General features: G+C 47.3%; 1 protein-coding gene across 1 annotated transcript in view; it reads left to right on the top strand.

The window, feature by feature from the left end:
* The window catches only part of ntn4 (netrin 4), a 58,264-nt gene that overhangs the window by 32,647 nt on the left and 10,617 nt on the right, over positions 1-15,000 (top strand). Inside the window, exons 5-6 of the mRNA XM_083658808.1 lie at positions 438-623; positions 14,556-14,769. Of these exons, the coding sequence (XP_083514934.1) occupies positions 438-623; positions 14,556-14,769 (400 nt within the window). The remainder of the gene's footprint in view (positions 1-437; positions 624-14,555; positions 14,770-15,000) is intronic.

Below are 15,000 nucleotides of genomic sequence, written 5' to 3'. Positions count from 1 at the left end.
TTAAAGGTTTTCAGCTGACAAACTAACATGATGCTTTTATTGTGAAGTATGTACTGTATAGGAAGTGAAACGTTTAGCTTGCTAGCTTGATTAGCGGCGCAATTAGCTTCGTGTTTCAATAAAACAAGTTAAGACAACACCATTTGGGGATATTTGGAGCTATTTTTTCTGAGCGAATCTGTTCTAAACACTTCAGAAAGGTAAGCAAAGTAGAGAGTACAAGCATAAACAGTAAAATAAGACTGGTATCTGAACATACAAACAGGGAAGTGTAGCATTCATTAACATTAACATCTGTAACTGTGGGGCGCAGTTTCTCCAAATAGAAAAAAAACACAGAATGGGCCTTTAAAGTCTTCCCATAGATAGCCAGTGTAGTCTTGATCAATTCTACAATAAATATGTAATCCATCAAAATACGTCCCTTCTTGATCCAGAGTGCAAGTGCAACGGACACGCCCAGAGCTGCCGCTTTGATTGGTCGGAGTGGCGCGAGTCCGGCCAGCGCAGCGGAGGCGTGTGCGACTGTCTGCACAACACCAATGGACGCCAGTGTCAGAGCTGTAAGGCTGGCTTCTACAGAGACCCAAACCGGCCACACACCGCCCCAAACTCCTGCAAACGTAAGGCACACACACACACACACACACACACACACACACACACACACACACACACACAGAGAAGCCATTTCTAAACATGCAGTGAATTCCTGAACATTCCCAGATGCTAGCTACCCAGTCGGCCTGCATCTTTAGCAACAATTGTCCACTATGAGCGTGCTCCCGCGAGTGCAGAACATTACCATCCCAGCCTCTAGTACAAGGTCCTGGCAGAGCAGCTGTAGTTGAGCAGCTCCCCATTCATTTTTTGAAACATGCCGTGAGCAGGCGGGTGGTTAAATGGTACTTTTACAAACCATTTGTACACACACACACACACACACACACACACACACACACACACACAACGTTCAGGTATATGGATTAATCGTTTGCGCATATCAATGAACGAACAAACTCACACGAACATCAGATGTGTTTCCTCTTGTGCTGCAAACGGCTTGAATGGTCTCTTTTCCTCCCGAGCTGTCTGTCTCGTATCATGTTGCAGACTGTGGAGTGAGGTAGGCGCGGCTGAGTGATGCGCTCTTTAAAGCGGAAATTAACACATTCACTGCCAGACGTTTTTTTTTTACTGTAGGTAGGTTGTGCCAGAGGGTTTTTTTGAGGATTCTGGCTCATCTTTCAAGACCCGAGGATTCTTTTCTGCTAAGATTTTGTGAACACACAATATCTCAAAAGAACTAATAGAATGTGTGCTTTCTCTGTCTAAAAGAGTTAGTTTGTAGAGTTAGTAGTTATGTAAGCATTAGCAGTTGAATACAGCATGGTTTCAGCGTCAGAAAAATTATTCAGAGATAAACGGCTTTTTGTGAAATTCGATAGAACAGTCACTTTAACCATTCATTTTTGGCATCAGTAACTTAGACGTCAGACATCTAAACAATAGTTTTGAACAGTAATTTCCTCCATAACAGCAGGAAACCCCCCTCTGCTTCCAACTCCTCCCTCCGTGGGCGTTCTTCTTGGCTGCAGCGGCCGTCACAAGCTTGTCACCAGTCTCACTGCTTTGCTGCTGCTGCTGCCTGTCTGCGCGGCCGCTGTTTGAGGAAGTCTGGATGGACTCGCTCGCTTCTTGGAGTTTTGGTTGAGAGCTTTGATGAAGCTTTTGCGATTCTGGTCATATTTATGCTGCGTGTTTCAAAGTGTGTTCCACCTGTAATCTATTATGCAAATTTGCAATCCCGCATCGCCAGCAATCAGCGCGAAAACAAAAGCGTTTTCGCCAAATCCATTTTCATGAGAATGGCTGCTTTTTGCTTGCCTTCCTCTAGTCAGGAGAGCACTGTCGCCACTTAGCTGGTCGGTAAAATAGATTATACACATTCTCTTCCTCCAATATTGGTATAGGAGACGTAAAAGGGGTTGATCGATGTCCCACCGTCAAAATAATAAAAAAAAAATTTAAGCCGAGATATCTCGTCTTTGGCACTCAACGGTTGGATCCTGTAAGCCGAGATATCTCGTCATTGGCACTCAACGTGTTAATAATAATTGATTGGATTTATATAGCGCCTTTCTAGACACTCAAAGCGCTTCACATATATTAGTTTCTGCTGATTTTTTTTACAGTAAATCCGACATGTGTAGTTCACTAATTCGTTCGAGAATTGTGAGTATCGATTTTTTTTTCTGCCAGCGTTTCCCCCCTTTTCATGCGTGCAGCTCCTAAGCAGTATCAGAGGAATGTTTTTGTTTAGTGCTGGAGGATTCAACTTGTATTTTTGTTTTGTTAATCTGTTTTTTCTGCTTGCAGATGTAAAAATAAACTTTTTCTAATGAAAAAATAAAGCATGGTAATTGTTTAAAGGGTCACAGATTGTAGCCTATATTCTGTTCCTTTCTGCGCTCTCTCTCTGCCTCTCTGCACTGCAGCAGCACATGTAATCCCCCATCCCCCCGCTCTACTCAGCCAAAACATAGACTATTTCCATATGTTTAGAAACAACGCTTCCTCATAGAAGGGTAAGACCGGTAAATACCCTGGCCTGATTTACCAAATTTACCGGGCATGGTCCAGACCTCATGTGTGGAAATGGCTATGCAGACCATTATACATCTCACCAAACATGTTGTCCATCATAGACATCTTGTATGAATCCAGTGTACAGCGGGCATCATTTGGGTAGGCCGAGGTGTGGCATTTCCCATGCCTCAGCCTCTAAACGAGACCATCAGACAGACAGCCTCTGCCAGTCTCTACACTGCATTTGACACTGTGTGGTAACTGGTCAGTCTCTACACTGCATTTGACACTGTGTGGTAACTGGTCAGTCTCTACACTGCATTTGACACTGTGGTAACTGGTCAGATTTGGTGCATGTCCAGTCTCTGCACTGCATTTGACACTGTGTGTGGTAACTGGTCAGTCTCTGCACTGCATTTGACACTGTGTGGTAACTGGTCAGTCTCTACACTGCATTTGACACTGTGTGGTAACTGGTCAGATTCTACACTGCATTTGACACTGTGTGGTAACTGGTCAGTTTCTACACTGCATTTGACACTGTGTGGTAACTGGTCAGATTTGGTGCATGTCTAGTCTCTACACTGCATTTGACACTGTGTGGTAACTATAGCCAGATCAGGTGCATTTGATACTGTGCTAACTGGTCAGATTTGGTGCATTTGACACTGTGTGGTTGGTAACTGGTCAGTCTATCAGTCTCTACACTGCATCTGACACTGTGTGGTAAGTGGTCAGTCTATCAGTCTCTACTGCATTTGACACTGTCTGGTAACTGATCAGATTTGGTACATTTGAAATCTGGTCTGGCATTGTGACCTGCAACGGAGATTTCCCATGTTGAAAAAAACGTTTGGTCCAATGAGCGCCGAGGGGGACTGATGATTAGCCAATCAGTGCCAATAAACAGCACAACGGGCAAGACTAACGCCGTTGTCAAGCTGTTGTCAAGTGCGCCGGACCAAGGAAGATTAATAACAACAAATGTATCTGCTATAGATGAGATGATAAACTGTGCTATCAAGGCTGTTTTAAATCGATTAAAAGTACCATTTACTTTGAAATTCAAACAGCACTCTACTTTGAAGGCATTTTATTCAAAGGGGAGATGTTTAGGAACAAGTAGGAACCCAGACCACACCAGGACTGTTAGACTGACTTATTTTTAATTTGTCAGTCATTTGTTAGTCATTACTCCATTTTCCCCTCAGTCCATTTAAATTGGCATGTTTTGGCGTTTCGGTGGTGGTTTTGCAAATTGACAGCCTGCAGCCACAGTCAATGTTGTAATGGGGTGTAGAATAGGATTACAGAATCATCATTGGGGGGCACATTTAGTCATACAAAGTGTGTGCAAAATGTTGCCTGTGAATCACAACCCTCATATACTGTACACCACACTGTGAATCACAACCTTAACCTCATATACTGTACACCACACTGTGAATCAAAACCTTAACCTCCTACACACCACACTGTGAATCACAACCTTAACCTCCTACACACCACACTGTGAATCAAAACCGTAGCCTCATACACACCACACTGGCATGGCTTAACCTCATACACACCACACTGGATTGGCTTAACTTCATACACACCACACTGGCTTGGCTTAACCTCATACACACCACACTGGCATGGCACAGCCTTAACCTCATACACACCACACTGGCATGGTTTAACCTCATACACACCACACTGGCTTGGCTTAACCTCATACACACCACACTGGCATGGCACAGCCTTAACCTCATACACACCACACTGGCATGGCACAGCCTTAACCTCATACACACCACACTGGCATGACACAACCTTAACCTCATACACACCACACTGGCATGGCACAGCCTTAACCTCATACACACCACACTGGCACGACACAACCTTAACCTCATACACACCACACTGGCATGACACAACCTTAACCTCATACACACCACACTGGCACGGCCTAACCTCATACACACCACACTGGCACGGCTCAACCTCATACACACCACACTGGCACGGCTCAACTTCATACACACCACACTGGCTTGGCTTAACCTCATACACACCACACTGGCATGACACAACCTTAACCTCATACACACCACACTGGCATGGCACAGCCTTAACCTCATACACACCACACTGGCACGACACAACCTTAACCTCATACACACCACACTGGCATGACACAACCTTAACCTCATACACACCACACTGGCACGGCCTAACCTCATACACACCACACTGGCACGGCTCAACCTCATACACACCACACTGGCACGGCCTAACCTCATACACACCACACTGGCACGGCTTAACCTCATACACACCACACTGGCACGGCTTAACTGCATACACACCACACTGGCATGGCTTAACCTCATACACACCACACTGGCACGGCATAACCTCATACACACCACACTGGCATGCCTTAACCTCATACACACCACACTGGCACGGCTTAACCTCATACACACCACACTGGCACGGCTCAACCTCATACACACCACACTGGCACGGCTCAACCTCATACACAAGACACTGGCACGGCTTAATCTCCTACACACCACACTGGCACAGCTTAACCTCATACACACCACACTGGCACGGCTTAACCTCATACACACCACACTGGCATGGCTCAACCTCATACACACCACACTGGCACGGCTCAACCTCATACACACCACACTGGCATGGCTTAATCTCATACACACCACACTGGCACGGCTTAACTTCATACACACCACACTGGCACGGCTCAACCTCATACACACCACACTGGCACGGTTTAACCTCATACACACCACACTGGCACGGCACAGCCTTAACCTCATACACACCACACTGGCATGGTTTAACCTCATACACACCACACTGGCATGGTTTAACCTCATACACACCACACTGGCACGGCACAGCCTTAACCTCATACACACCACACTGGCACGGCACAACCTTAACCTCATACACACCACACTGGCACGACACAACCTTAACCTCATACACACCACACTGGCTTGGCTTAACCTCATACACACCACACTGGCATGGCTTAACCTCATACACACCACACTGGCACGGCTCAACCTCATACACACCACACTGGCATGGTTTAACCTCATACACACCACACTGGCACGGCTCAACCTCATACACACCACACTGGCACGGCTTAACCTCATACACACCACACTGGCACGGCTTAACCTCATACACACCACACTGGCATGGTTTAACCTCATACACACCACACTGGCACGGCTCAACCTCATACACACCACACTGGCATGGCTTAACCTCATACACACCACACTGGCATGGTTTAACCGCATACACACCACACTGGCACGGCTCAACCTCATACACACCACACTGGCATGGTTTAACCGCATACACACCACACTGGCATGGTTTAACCTCATACACACCACACTGGCATACACACCACACTGGCATGGTTTAACCTCATACACACCACACTGGCACGGCACTCTCATTCCTGTGAGGAATGCTTATGACTGGGACCACAAGCCGGGACGTGCTGGATAGCGCTGATTCCTGATGGGCACCTGGCTCTACGTGTGTGTACGTGTGTTTGTGTGTGTGTGTGTGTGTGTGTATGTGTGTATGTGTGAGTTTGTGTGTGTGTGCGTGTATGTGTGTGTGTGTACTGTATGTGTGAGTGTGTGTATGTGTGTGAGTGTGTATGTGTGAGTGTGTGTGATAGTGAGAGAGATATGCAAACTGCTTATGCTCCATCCAAGGTTTGCGCTGCAGTTAATCATCAGACGGCGGCATACCTCCGGCTTGACTCAAATCTCACCCCCTCATTGTCCATCTTCACTTGTTTTGCCATTCTTTTCCTGTGACTCCTTCCCCCTACCCCCCGTAGCTTCAGGGTAATCATTGGTACTGTATAGTGAATGTCTGAGGGTCCTCTGTTACTGTGTGTGTGTGTGTGTGTGGGGGGGGGGGGGGTCGTGTAGCGCGCTACCCTCCGGTGACCAGACGAGTCCTAAGTAAACACCAGATAGTCATCCATAAACATGGAGCAGTGGCTACATTCTCCCTCAGATTATCTGTCAGATTTGACCCAGTGAGCTCAGTCCTCCAGGTATGCTGGCCTCAAATATGAATGCTATAGTGTGCGTGCGTGCGTGTGTGCGTGTGTGTGTGTGTGTGTGTGTGTGTGTGTGTGTGTGTGTGTGTGTGTGTGTGTGTGTGAGAGTGAGTGAGTGCGTGAGTGAGTGAGTGAGTGAGTGTGTGTGTGTGTGTGTGTGTGTGTGTCTGACTCTGTGAGAGAAAGACACTCACGCATGTCTCCTTGAATTCAAAACAACTGTCAAATTTCCCCAGACCGACATTTGGCTTGACTTGTACAGCGGTCGTTGCTATACCAATACACTTTTATCATTCGTGACTAGGAATGCACGATATTGGATTTTTTATTTATTTTTGGATATGCAGATCTTTTCTTTTGGACGATTGCCCATCCATATATGCGTGGATTTTTCCCCCCACCTAATTTCAGTGAAACATCAAGTCTCTCCTCTAGTGTAATGAACACGCTATTCTGCCTCCTCTTATTGTCTTATCGGCAAATGCAGACATAAATACAATGCTTTTCAAAATGTACATATTCACTGGGCAAAATAAGATGACTACCGTACATTCTGCAAGTTTGGGCCAAAGGAGTCTGAGTCTGAGCTTGAGTCTGCCAGGCCAGGATACGAGAGGAGTTGACTGTGGACGCCTGTGCCAACTGGAGGATGGCCGTCATAGAGTTCCGCAGCTCGGTAGCCACCTCGGGGGGAACGCTACTCTGTGTTGTGGAGGAGAGCAGAGATGGCGAAGGCCAGCAGCACAATGTTATTTTGTGCCGCCGTGGTCTGGGAGACACACCGGTGAGATTTGTCTTGCATATAAGTTACATCACTCTTGGCGGGGGGAGTCGGTTTTCGCCGCCCGAAGAACACCATGCCGGGGTGGAAAGTGGCCGCCAGGCTGGGTTCAAGACGTGGGATTGAGTGGAAACCAGTGTCGGTCTCGCCCAGGGGCGGTTTTAGCATCAGAGCTTTGGGTGGGCTCAGCCCACCCAAAGGTCATGGACCGCTGAACCCCTAGGGGGGTCCGGGGGCATGCCCCCCCGGAGGAAAATTTTGTACAGTTTCAAGTAAAAATGGATCAAACTGGCGCACTTTGAGATCAAAATGAAGAGACTAGATCTATGAAGAACTACACACATCAATATCTTCTTTACCGTTCTGTGGTTTTACAGCGATGAAAAAATAATTGTTTCCCTATATATACTATATATATTCTGCATACAGGTTCTATGGTAGAATTATGCTTGCATAAATAATACCAAAATCACTTCAGGGGAGTTTCAAGTAAAGTAACATTTTGCTTTGTAGGCAAAACAAAAGTAAAATTATATCAAAAGGGAACTTCCTAACTTATTGGCTGGAATAATATTCCGACAAGATAATAATATACTGTAAGCACTAAAGCAGGAGTTTGCAGTCAACTAGTTGAAATTAATATGTGGCAGTATTTGTGGGGGTCAAAATCTATGTAGGGTGTACCACCACAAATAGATCAGTGTATGGGAAACACTGACTATTAAATTGTGTGACTAGAAAGACACCAATAAATCTGAGAAAATGTACTTTAATTTTGAACAACAGCACTACAACGGTGGCATTACAAATGGTATTATGAAATTATTGTGGGAAAAAACAAGATCTGACTGGTTGGAAGTTGGTAGGCTACCACCACCACAGCGTGCAAAAATAGGGAAAGAAGGAAAGAAAAGGGAATAGCATGCCATGCACGCATGTTAAGCTATCATCATCATCACATCAGACAGGCTGTGTAAAGCAGCCACTTGCGATTCTGAAGGGCTTAATTTCATTCAGATAACAAGGGACCCGTTTGAAAATATGTTTGTCACTTATGCCCATATGTTTCTCAAAAAACATTGCATCCATTTACACCCACTTTACTGCGAGCTAGCATGACATGGCTGGCTGGTGCCATGGTAGCCTACCTACCTTCCTCCAGTCCACCTGTTTGTCTGGCAGGCACAGCCACAAGTTCTTTTGTTTAGCCTACGAAACAACGTTACGCGCTAATTTGCATATCAATATGCGCTAATTAAGTAACTACTAACGACTCTGACTGCTCAATGCTCACCTCACAGTTTCATTGATCATGAGTGGGGAGAACGATTGTGTGGACTGTGGAGGACCACTTCGCTGCTGTACTGTGTGTGACCTGTGTGAAGTGATGTGGGATTAGGCAGATAGATGGAGGAGGGAGCGCCTGCGCAGCCGCGGTTCTAGAAACTTTTCGGGTGGGCTGAACCCCCCTAAATGTTTGTCTCAGCCCACCCTAAGAACATAGAGGGGGGGGGAAACACGCACACAGCGCATTGAGTGTAGTCAGAAACTGCTACTAATGACCACCATGGATTTGGAGAGGGGAAAAAAAAAAAAAAAAAAAAAAAAAAAAAACTTTTTTTTTGCCTCTATTTTTTGGGTGGGCTGAGACTATTTTTGGGTGGGCTAAAGCCCACCCAAAAACGGCCTAGAACCGCCCCTGGTCTCGCCGGCCACCCTGGTGATGTCCTCCCATCGGTTCGCCGGACCCTTCTCCTTACTGGGCTCCCTCTTTCAACTGCCTCAGCTCTGGAACGCTGGGCCAGAGTGGGGGAGGAGGACGGGCGCCAGCGGAAGCCGGGGCCGCTGGAGGAGGCTCACGCTCTGGTGATCATGCCAGGGAGGTCCAGCAGGAGAGCCCTGGCAGTGAGCGAGCCTGTAAGCCTCAGTGGTGGAGGGAGTGGAGAGAGAGGAAGATGGAGCCGGAGAGAGGGAAAGCTGCGGAAGCAGGGCCCCCTCGTCGGCGAGGATATCCCCAAATCCCAGGCTTCCCAATGGGGAAGAGGGGGAAATGAAGACAGCGTCCTCATCTTCGCCCACTGCAGCCGCAGCGGGGGAGCCTGCCGGCAGGGCAGCATTGCCTCACGGTGACGCTGCGGTGGCGACAGCTGAGATGTTGGGGATTTCTTCGTCCATGGTGATGAAGAAATCAACAAGCCGGGAAAGCTCCGCGTACGGCAGGTCTCGGCAGTACAGGCAGGTGATCTGCGTTGAGCTGAGGGAAATCCCCGCGTGGTGAGGACAGAGGCAGACGAAGCACTTGTGGTGCAAGTCGTCTGGGTAGATGAAGCACTTGTGGTACAAGTCGTCTGGGTAGATGAAGCACTTGTGGTACAAGTCGTCTGGGTAGATGAAGCACTTGTGGTACAAGTCGTCTGGGTAGATGAAGCACTTGTGGTACAAGTCGTCTGGGTAGATGAAGCACTTGTGGTACAAGTCGTCTGGGTAGATGAAGCACTTGTGGTACAAGTCGTCTGGGTAGATGAAGCACTTGTGGTACAAGTCGTCTGGGTAGATGAAGCACTTGTGGTGCAAGTCGTCTGGGTAGATGAAGCACTTGTGGTACAAGTCGTCTGGGTAGATGAAGCACTTGTGGTGCAAGTCGTCTGGGTAGATGAAGCACTTGTGGTACAAGTCGTCTGGGTAGATGAAGCACTTGTGGTACAAGTCGTCTGGGTAGATGAAGCACTTGTGGTACAAGTCGTCTGGGTAGATGAAGCACTTGTGGTACAAGTCGTCTGGGTAGATGAAGCACTTGTGGTACAAGTCGTCTGGGTAGATGAAGCACTTGTGGTGCAAGTCGTCTGGGTAGATGAAGCACTTGTGGTACAAGTCGTCTGGGTAGATGAAGCACTTGTGGTACAAGTCGTCTGGGTAGATGAAGCACTTGTGGTACAACTCATCTGGGTAGATGAAGCACTTGTGGTACAAGTCGTCTGGGTAGATGAAGCACTTGTGGTACAAGTCATCTGGGTAGATGAAGCACTTGTGGTACAAGTCGTCTGGGTAGATGAAGCACTTGTGGTACAAGTCGTCTGGGTAGATGAAGCACTTGTGGTACAAGTCGTCTGGGTAGATGAAGCACTTGTGGTACAAGTCGTCTGGGTAGATGAAGCACTTGTGGTACAAGTCGTCTGGGCAGATGAAGCACTTGTGGTGCAAGTCATCTGGGTAGATGAAGCCAGTCCGGCACTCTTGGCAGCACCGGACCCCGGAGGAAAAATGGCCGTGGATTAGCTGAGGCCGGGCGCCGGTGCTGGAGGGACCGTCGCCGGCTGCTCCACGCCGCTCGACTCGCTGGCTGCTCATCTTGATTGTAGTTCTCTTCGTGGGAAGTCTTGTCTCTTCGAAGCGGTGAAGATTGTGGGAGCAGATAACAGGGCGGGCGCGGCTTATATAGCCCGCTTACAGACCTAAATGAGGAACACCTCAAAGGGGCGTGTCAGTGGCAAGTACGCTAATATGGAAAAGTCTTCAGTCTAACGCTGTCGCGTGGGGATATATCCAATAAGCGAAGCCTAAAAGGGCGGAGCTAATTGAAAATGAACAACTTGGAGCTTGATTGACTTCAAACTCAGGGAGTGCGCATAGGGGGACCTGATGGAGTGCTGTGTGTGTGTGTGTGTGTGTGTGTGTGTGTGTGTGTGGGGGGGGGGGGGGGGGGCACAGGGTGGTGCACGGGGGAAACGGGCACTGCACTAGTTACATTTTAAAGCCTTTAGGGGCCAATACCGATCGTGACCCATCTGTGTGTGGTACATACGTGAAAAATGTGCTTGCATGCATGGCAGGGGGTAACTGTACCGTTAGGGCAAGTTACTCAGGAAGTGTAATTAGTTACTCATTACTGATTAGTTATTTAAAAAGTTATCAAATGACTTTACTTATTACTTGATTTCAAAAGTAATAATTACTTGTTACATTACTACAACCTGTTCAGCCAGCTCCTTTTAGAATAGAATCCACTTTATTGGAACAATAATTAACCTTACAGGAGGAGTCAACAAACTGCCAAACTGCATACTTTTATTTATTTGTCTACCTAGGACAAAAAACGAATTGCCTTCTGGCAACGCAGTAGCCTCGCATAGCCAGACCTATCCACACTTGTTTTAGTGCTGTCCCAGCACTGGAGAAAGTAATGCAGTAACTTGAAGTTACTGATTGATCGGTAACTGTAATATAATTACTTTTGGAAATTGCAATAACTTACATTACTAGTTACTGGGAAAAGTAATACAATTACAGTAGCTAAGTTACTGCCCAACACTGTTAGCGGGGGGCTAATGATCCTAGCTGATGGGCTGATTGATAGAGAGAGAGAGAGAGAGGGGGAGAGAGAGACAGAGAGAGAGTGCACAGGCGGAGCGGTTGTGAAATCCCGCTGTAGTCTCTTGCTGACAATGGAGGAATTTCCCTCCGTCGTGAGGAACATTTTTTTCATACCAGGCATGGAGGGGCCCACGAAAGAAAACAGTCTGTCAAGAAACACTTTAGCAAGGGAAAGTTACAGTTAGTCTGTGGCTGAGCACGCGCGCGCGCGCGCGCGTGTGTGTGTGTGTGTGTGTGTGTTTGTGTGTGTGTGTGTGTCAGAGGGGGGAGGTATAAATACACACACATGTGCGAAAGTCCTTGTGTGCTGACCCCTTCAAATGCTCATAAATTCTCATAAATTCTGACGTAGATATATGAGCACGCGCGCGCTCTCCAATGGTCATGCATGTCGCCTCGTCATGTGACTGAGGTGGCATTGTAGTGGCTGTTAATGATTTATGTGTGGAGGCTGCTTTAATGCTTATGTGTGTGTGTGTGTGTGTGTGTGTGTGTGTGTGTGTGTGTGTGTGTGTGTGTGTGTGTGTGTGTCTCTGTGAGTCTGTGACTGTGACATCTTTATGAGTCATGCTGATATCGTGCGATTCCAACTAAAGGTACGGCCTACCTTATCTCCGTTGCCCCTGGCGATTAGTCTGAAAAAGACGACAATCTGTCTGGGAGCTTCCAGACAGCAGAGCCAGTGATGTCATCACTGTGCGGCCAAGCCACACCTGATAGACAAGCGGGGGGGGGGGGGGGGGGGCAGGGAGAGAGGAGAGCGGGGCCTCTAGGCCCACAGTAGTTTGAGTCCTTTACTGCCAGTAAGTAGGGGGGATAAGTGGGGAGACGGGGGCTTCAAGCATCATTAAACAGCAGAAAGACGGCCCCTAACTACGCCCCCCCCCCCCACCCACCCCCCGTTCCTTTCTCTGGACTCGTCTTTTTGCCCCTCCTTCACCATGCCCCCCCCCCCCCCCCCTCCAGATAGGGACAGATATATGGGGGAGTGCTGGGGCAGGTTGCTGGGTCTTGGTATTCACAACACTAAAAACGGTCAGCACTAGTTTTCTCAGATGAGTGGACACATAGGGTGACTTATTATGGGACACTTTTAATTAGGGGCCCCAGGAAGAATAGTCTGAGTAGTCAGACTAATGGGGATCCATAATAAACAAATAAACAAATACACTTTTTGACTTCAGGTATTGTGGGATACTTTAACTATAGAGGGTATATTTTCATGCCTGATGAGTGAAAATCAAATCTTTTTTGCTGAGTCCTACATGTAGTTTCACAGGTAGGGCTCAGTAAAAAAAAAGTTTTAATTTTCACTCATCAGACATGAAAATATACCCTCTATAGTTAAAGTGTCCCATAATAGGCCTACCTGAAGTCAAAAAGTGTCCCATAATACTATAGGATGTGTGCATGCATGTGTCTGTGTCTGAGTGTGTGTGTCTGAGTGTGTGTGTGTGTGTGTGTGTGTGTGTGTGTGTGTGTCCGTGTCCGTGTCCGTGTGTGTGTGTGTGCACTGGTACATTGTTTTTGAGCTGGAGGTTGTTTAAAGAACACACTATCGGTGCACAATTAGAGGGGACATGAGGGGAGGAAGAAAATTGTGGAGTTGTTTGTGTGTGTGTGTGTGTGTGTGTGTGTGTGTGTGTGTGTGTGCGTGCGTGCGTGTGTGTGTGCGTGCATGGGTGTGTGTGTGGAGGGTGCATGCCATGATTGCCATCTGATAAGAAAATGACAGAGAGACCATTGTATTTCATGCTCCGGCAACATAACCTGGACTATCTCAGTATACAAGCAGTGTAGCACTGTTAGTATACGCTCCATAATCTCGCTTGCCAGACTATCTCCATTTGGCGCTGTACCAGCGCAGGAGAGAGTCTGGCTCCTCTTACTCTCACTCTGGTATAGCGGGAAAAAAGGCTCCCTTATCTTTACAACCATCCACTGAAAGTACCAAGCAGGCCGACAAGCAGGCCGACTCCCTTGACCTCTCACCTCAAGATATCTGAATGAGAATGGGTTCTATGGGTCCCCATGAGTCTCCCCTTTATTGACATGTCAACTTTATGTTAATCCCATGCAAGTTCTGGCAAAAAACCATGCCGTTTTTTGCATGCAGTATAAATATGTTATTTTCGCCTATTCTAATGGAATATTTCTACGTACTGGGGTATGTGATGATGTTAGTCCCCTCGTAGCCATTTCATTGTAGTTTTTTTTTTACTTGACGTCACTGTATAAAATGACCTATTGTGATCTCTAGGATAATCACAGCCTCATGATCTTTACAACTACAAACTATAGACCTAGTCCATTCAAATGTATGGGGTGTCTAGGTACATTGAATATAAGTGGGTTTTTGTTAACCATTTTCAGAATATAGTGCTCATCAATCAATCAATCAATCAATCAATCAAATCAAAATCACACAAATCTCAAAATTTCAAGTGCAGTTTATGTGATGCAGTTCATTGATACTGCATCACAGCATCAAGTTTTCTAAATAGGTTTCTCAAGGTCTTGAGGTCTTCAGGGGTGTTTTGGGGGAATTCTGAGTGACAATTTTTGTAATCAAATCTCGAGTCATCAAAAATGGTCAAATCTGTCTAACAATGGTAATATGACGTCATTATAATAGACTTTCTCTCAGTGCCCCCGACTCTGAAATGAGACCATGCCCTCTTTCTCTCCCAGCATGCGACTGTCACCCCCTGGGCTCCATGCCCTTCCACCAGGCCGGTGGTGCGCTCTGCGACCCCACCAACGGGGACTGCATCTGCAAGCCGGGCGTAGGCGGGGCCCTCTGCGACAGGTGCATGGTGGGATACTGGGGCTTCCACGAATACGGCTGCCGACCGTGTGACTGTGCCGGAGACTGCGACCCCTTCACCGGAGACTGTATATTTGGGTGAGTTGCACGTACGTGCTCTCTCACACACATGGCCTGCACACACACACACACACACACACACACACACACACACACACACACACACACACACACACACACACACACACACACATGCACACAGACACTCAAACACACACATGCACACACACACACACACACACACACACACACACACACACACACACACACACACACACACTGATGTTTCCTCAGACATTACACACCATT

The sequence above is a fragment of the Poromitra crassiceps genome (assembly GCF_964638095.1).
Source record: "Poromitra crassiceps genome assembly, chromosome: 2".
In the NCBI taxonomy this organism is placed as follows: domain Eukaryota; kingdom Metazoa; phylum Chordata; class Actinopteri; order Beryciformes; family Melamphaidae; genus Poromitra; species Poromitra crassiceps.
Note: the sequence above shows the minus strand (reverse complement) of the source record. Positions and strands in the feature narration are given on the sequence as shown.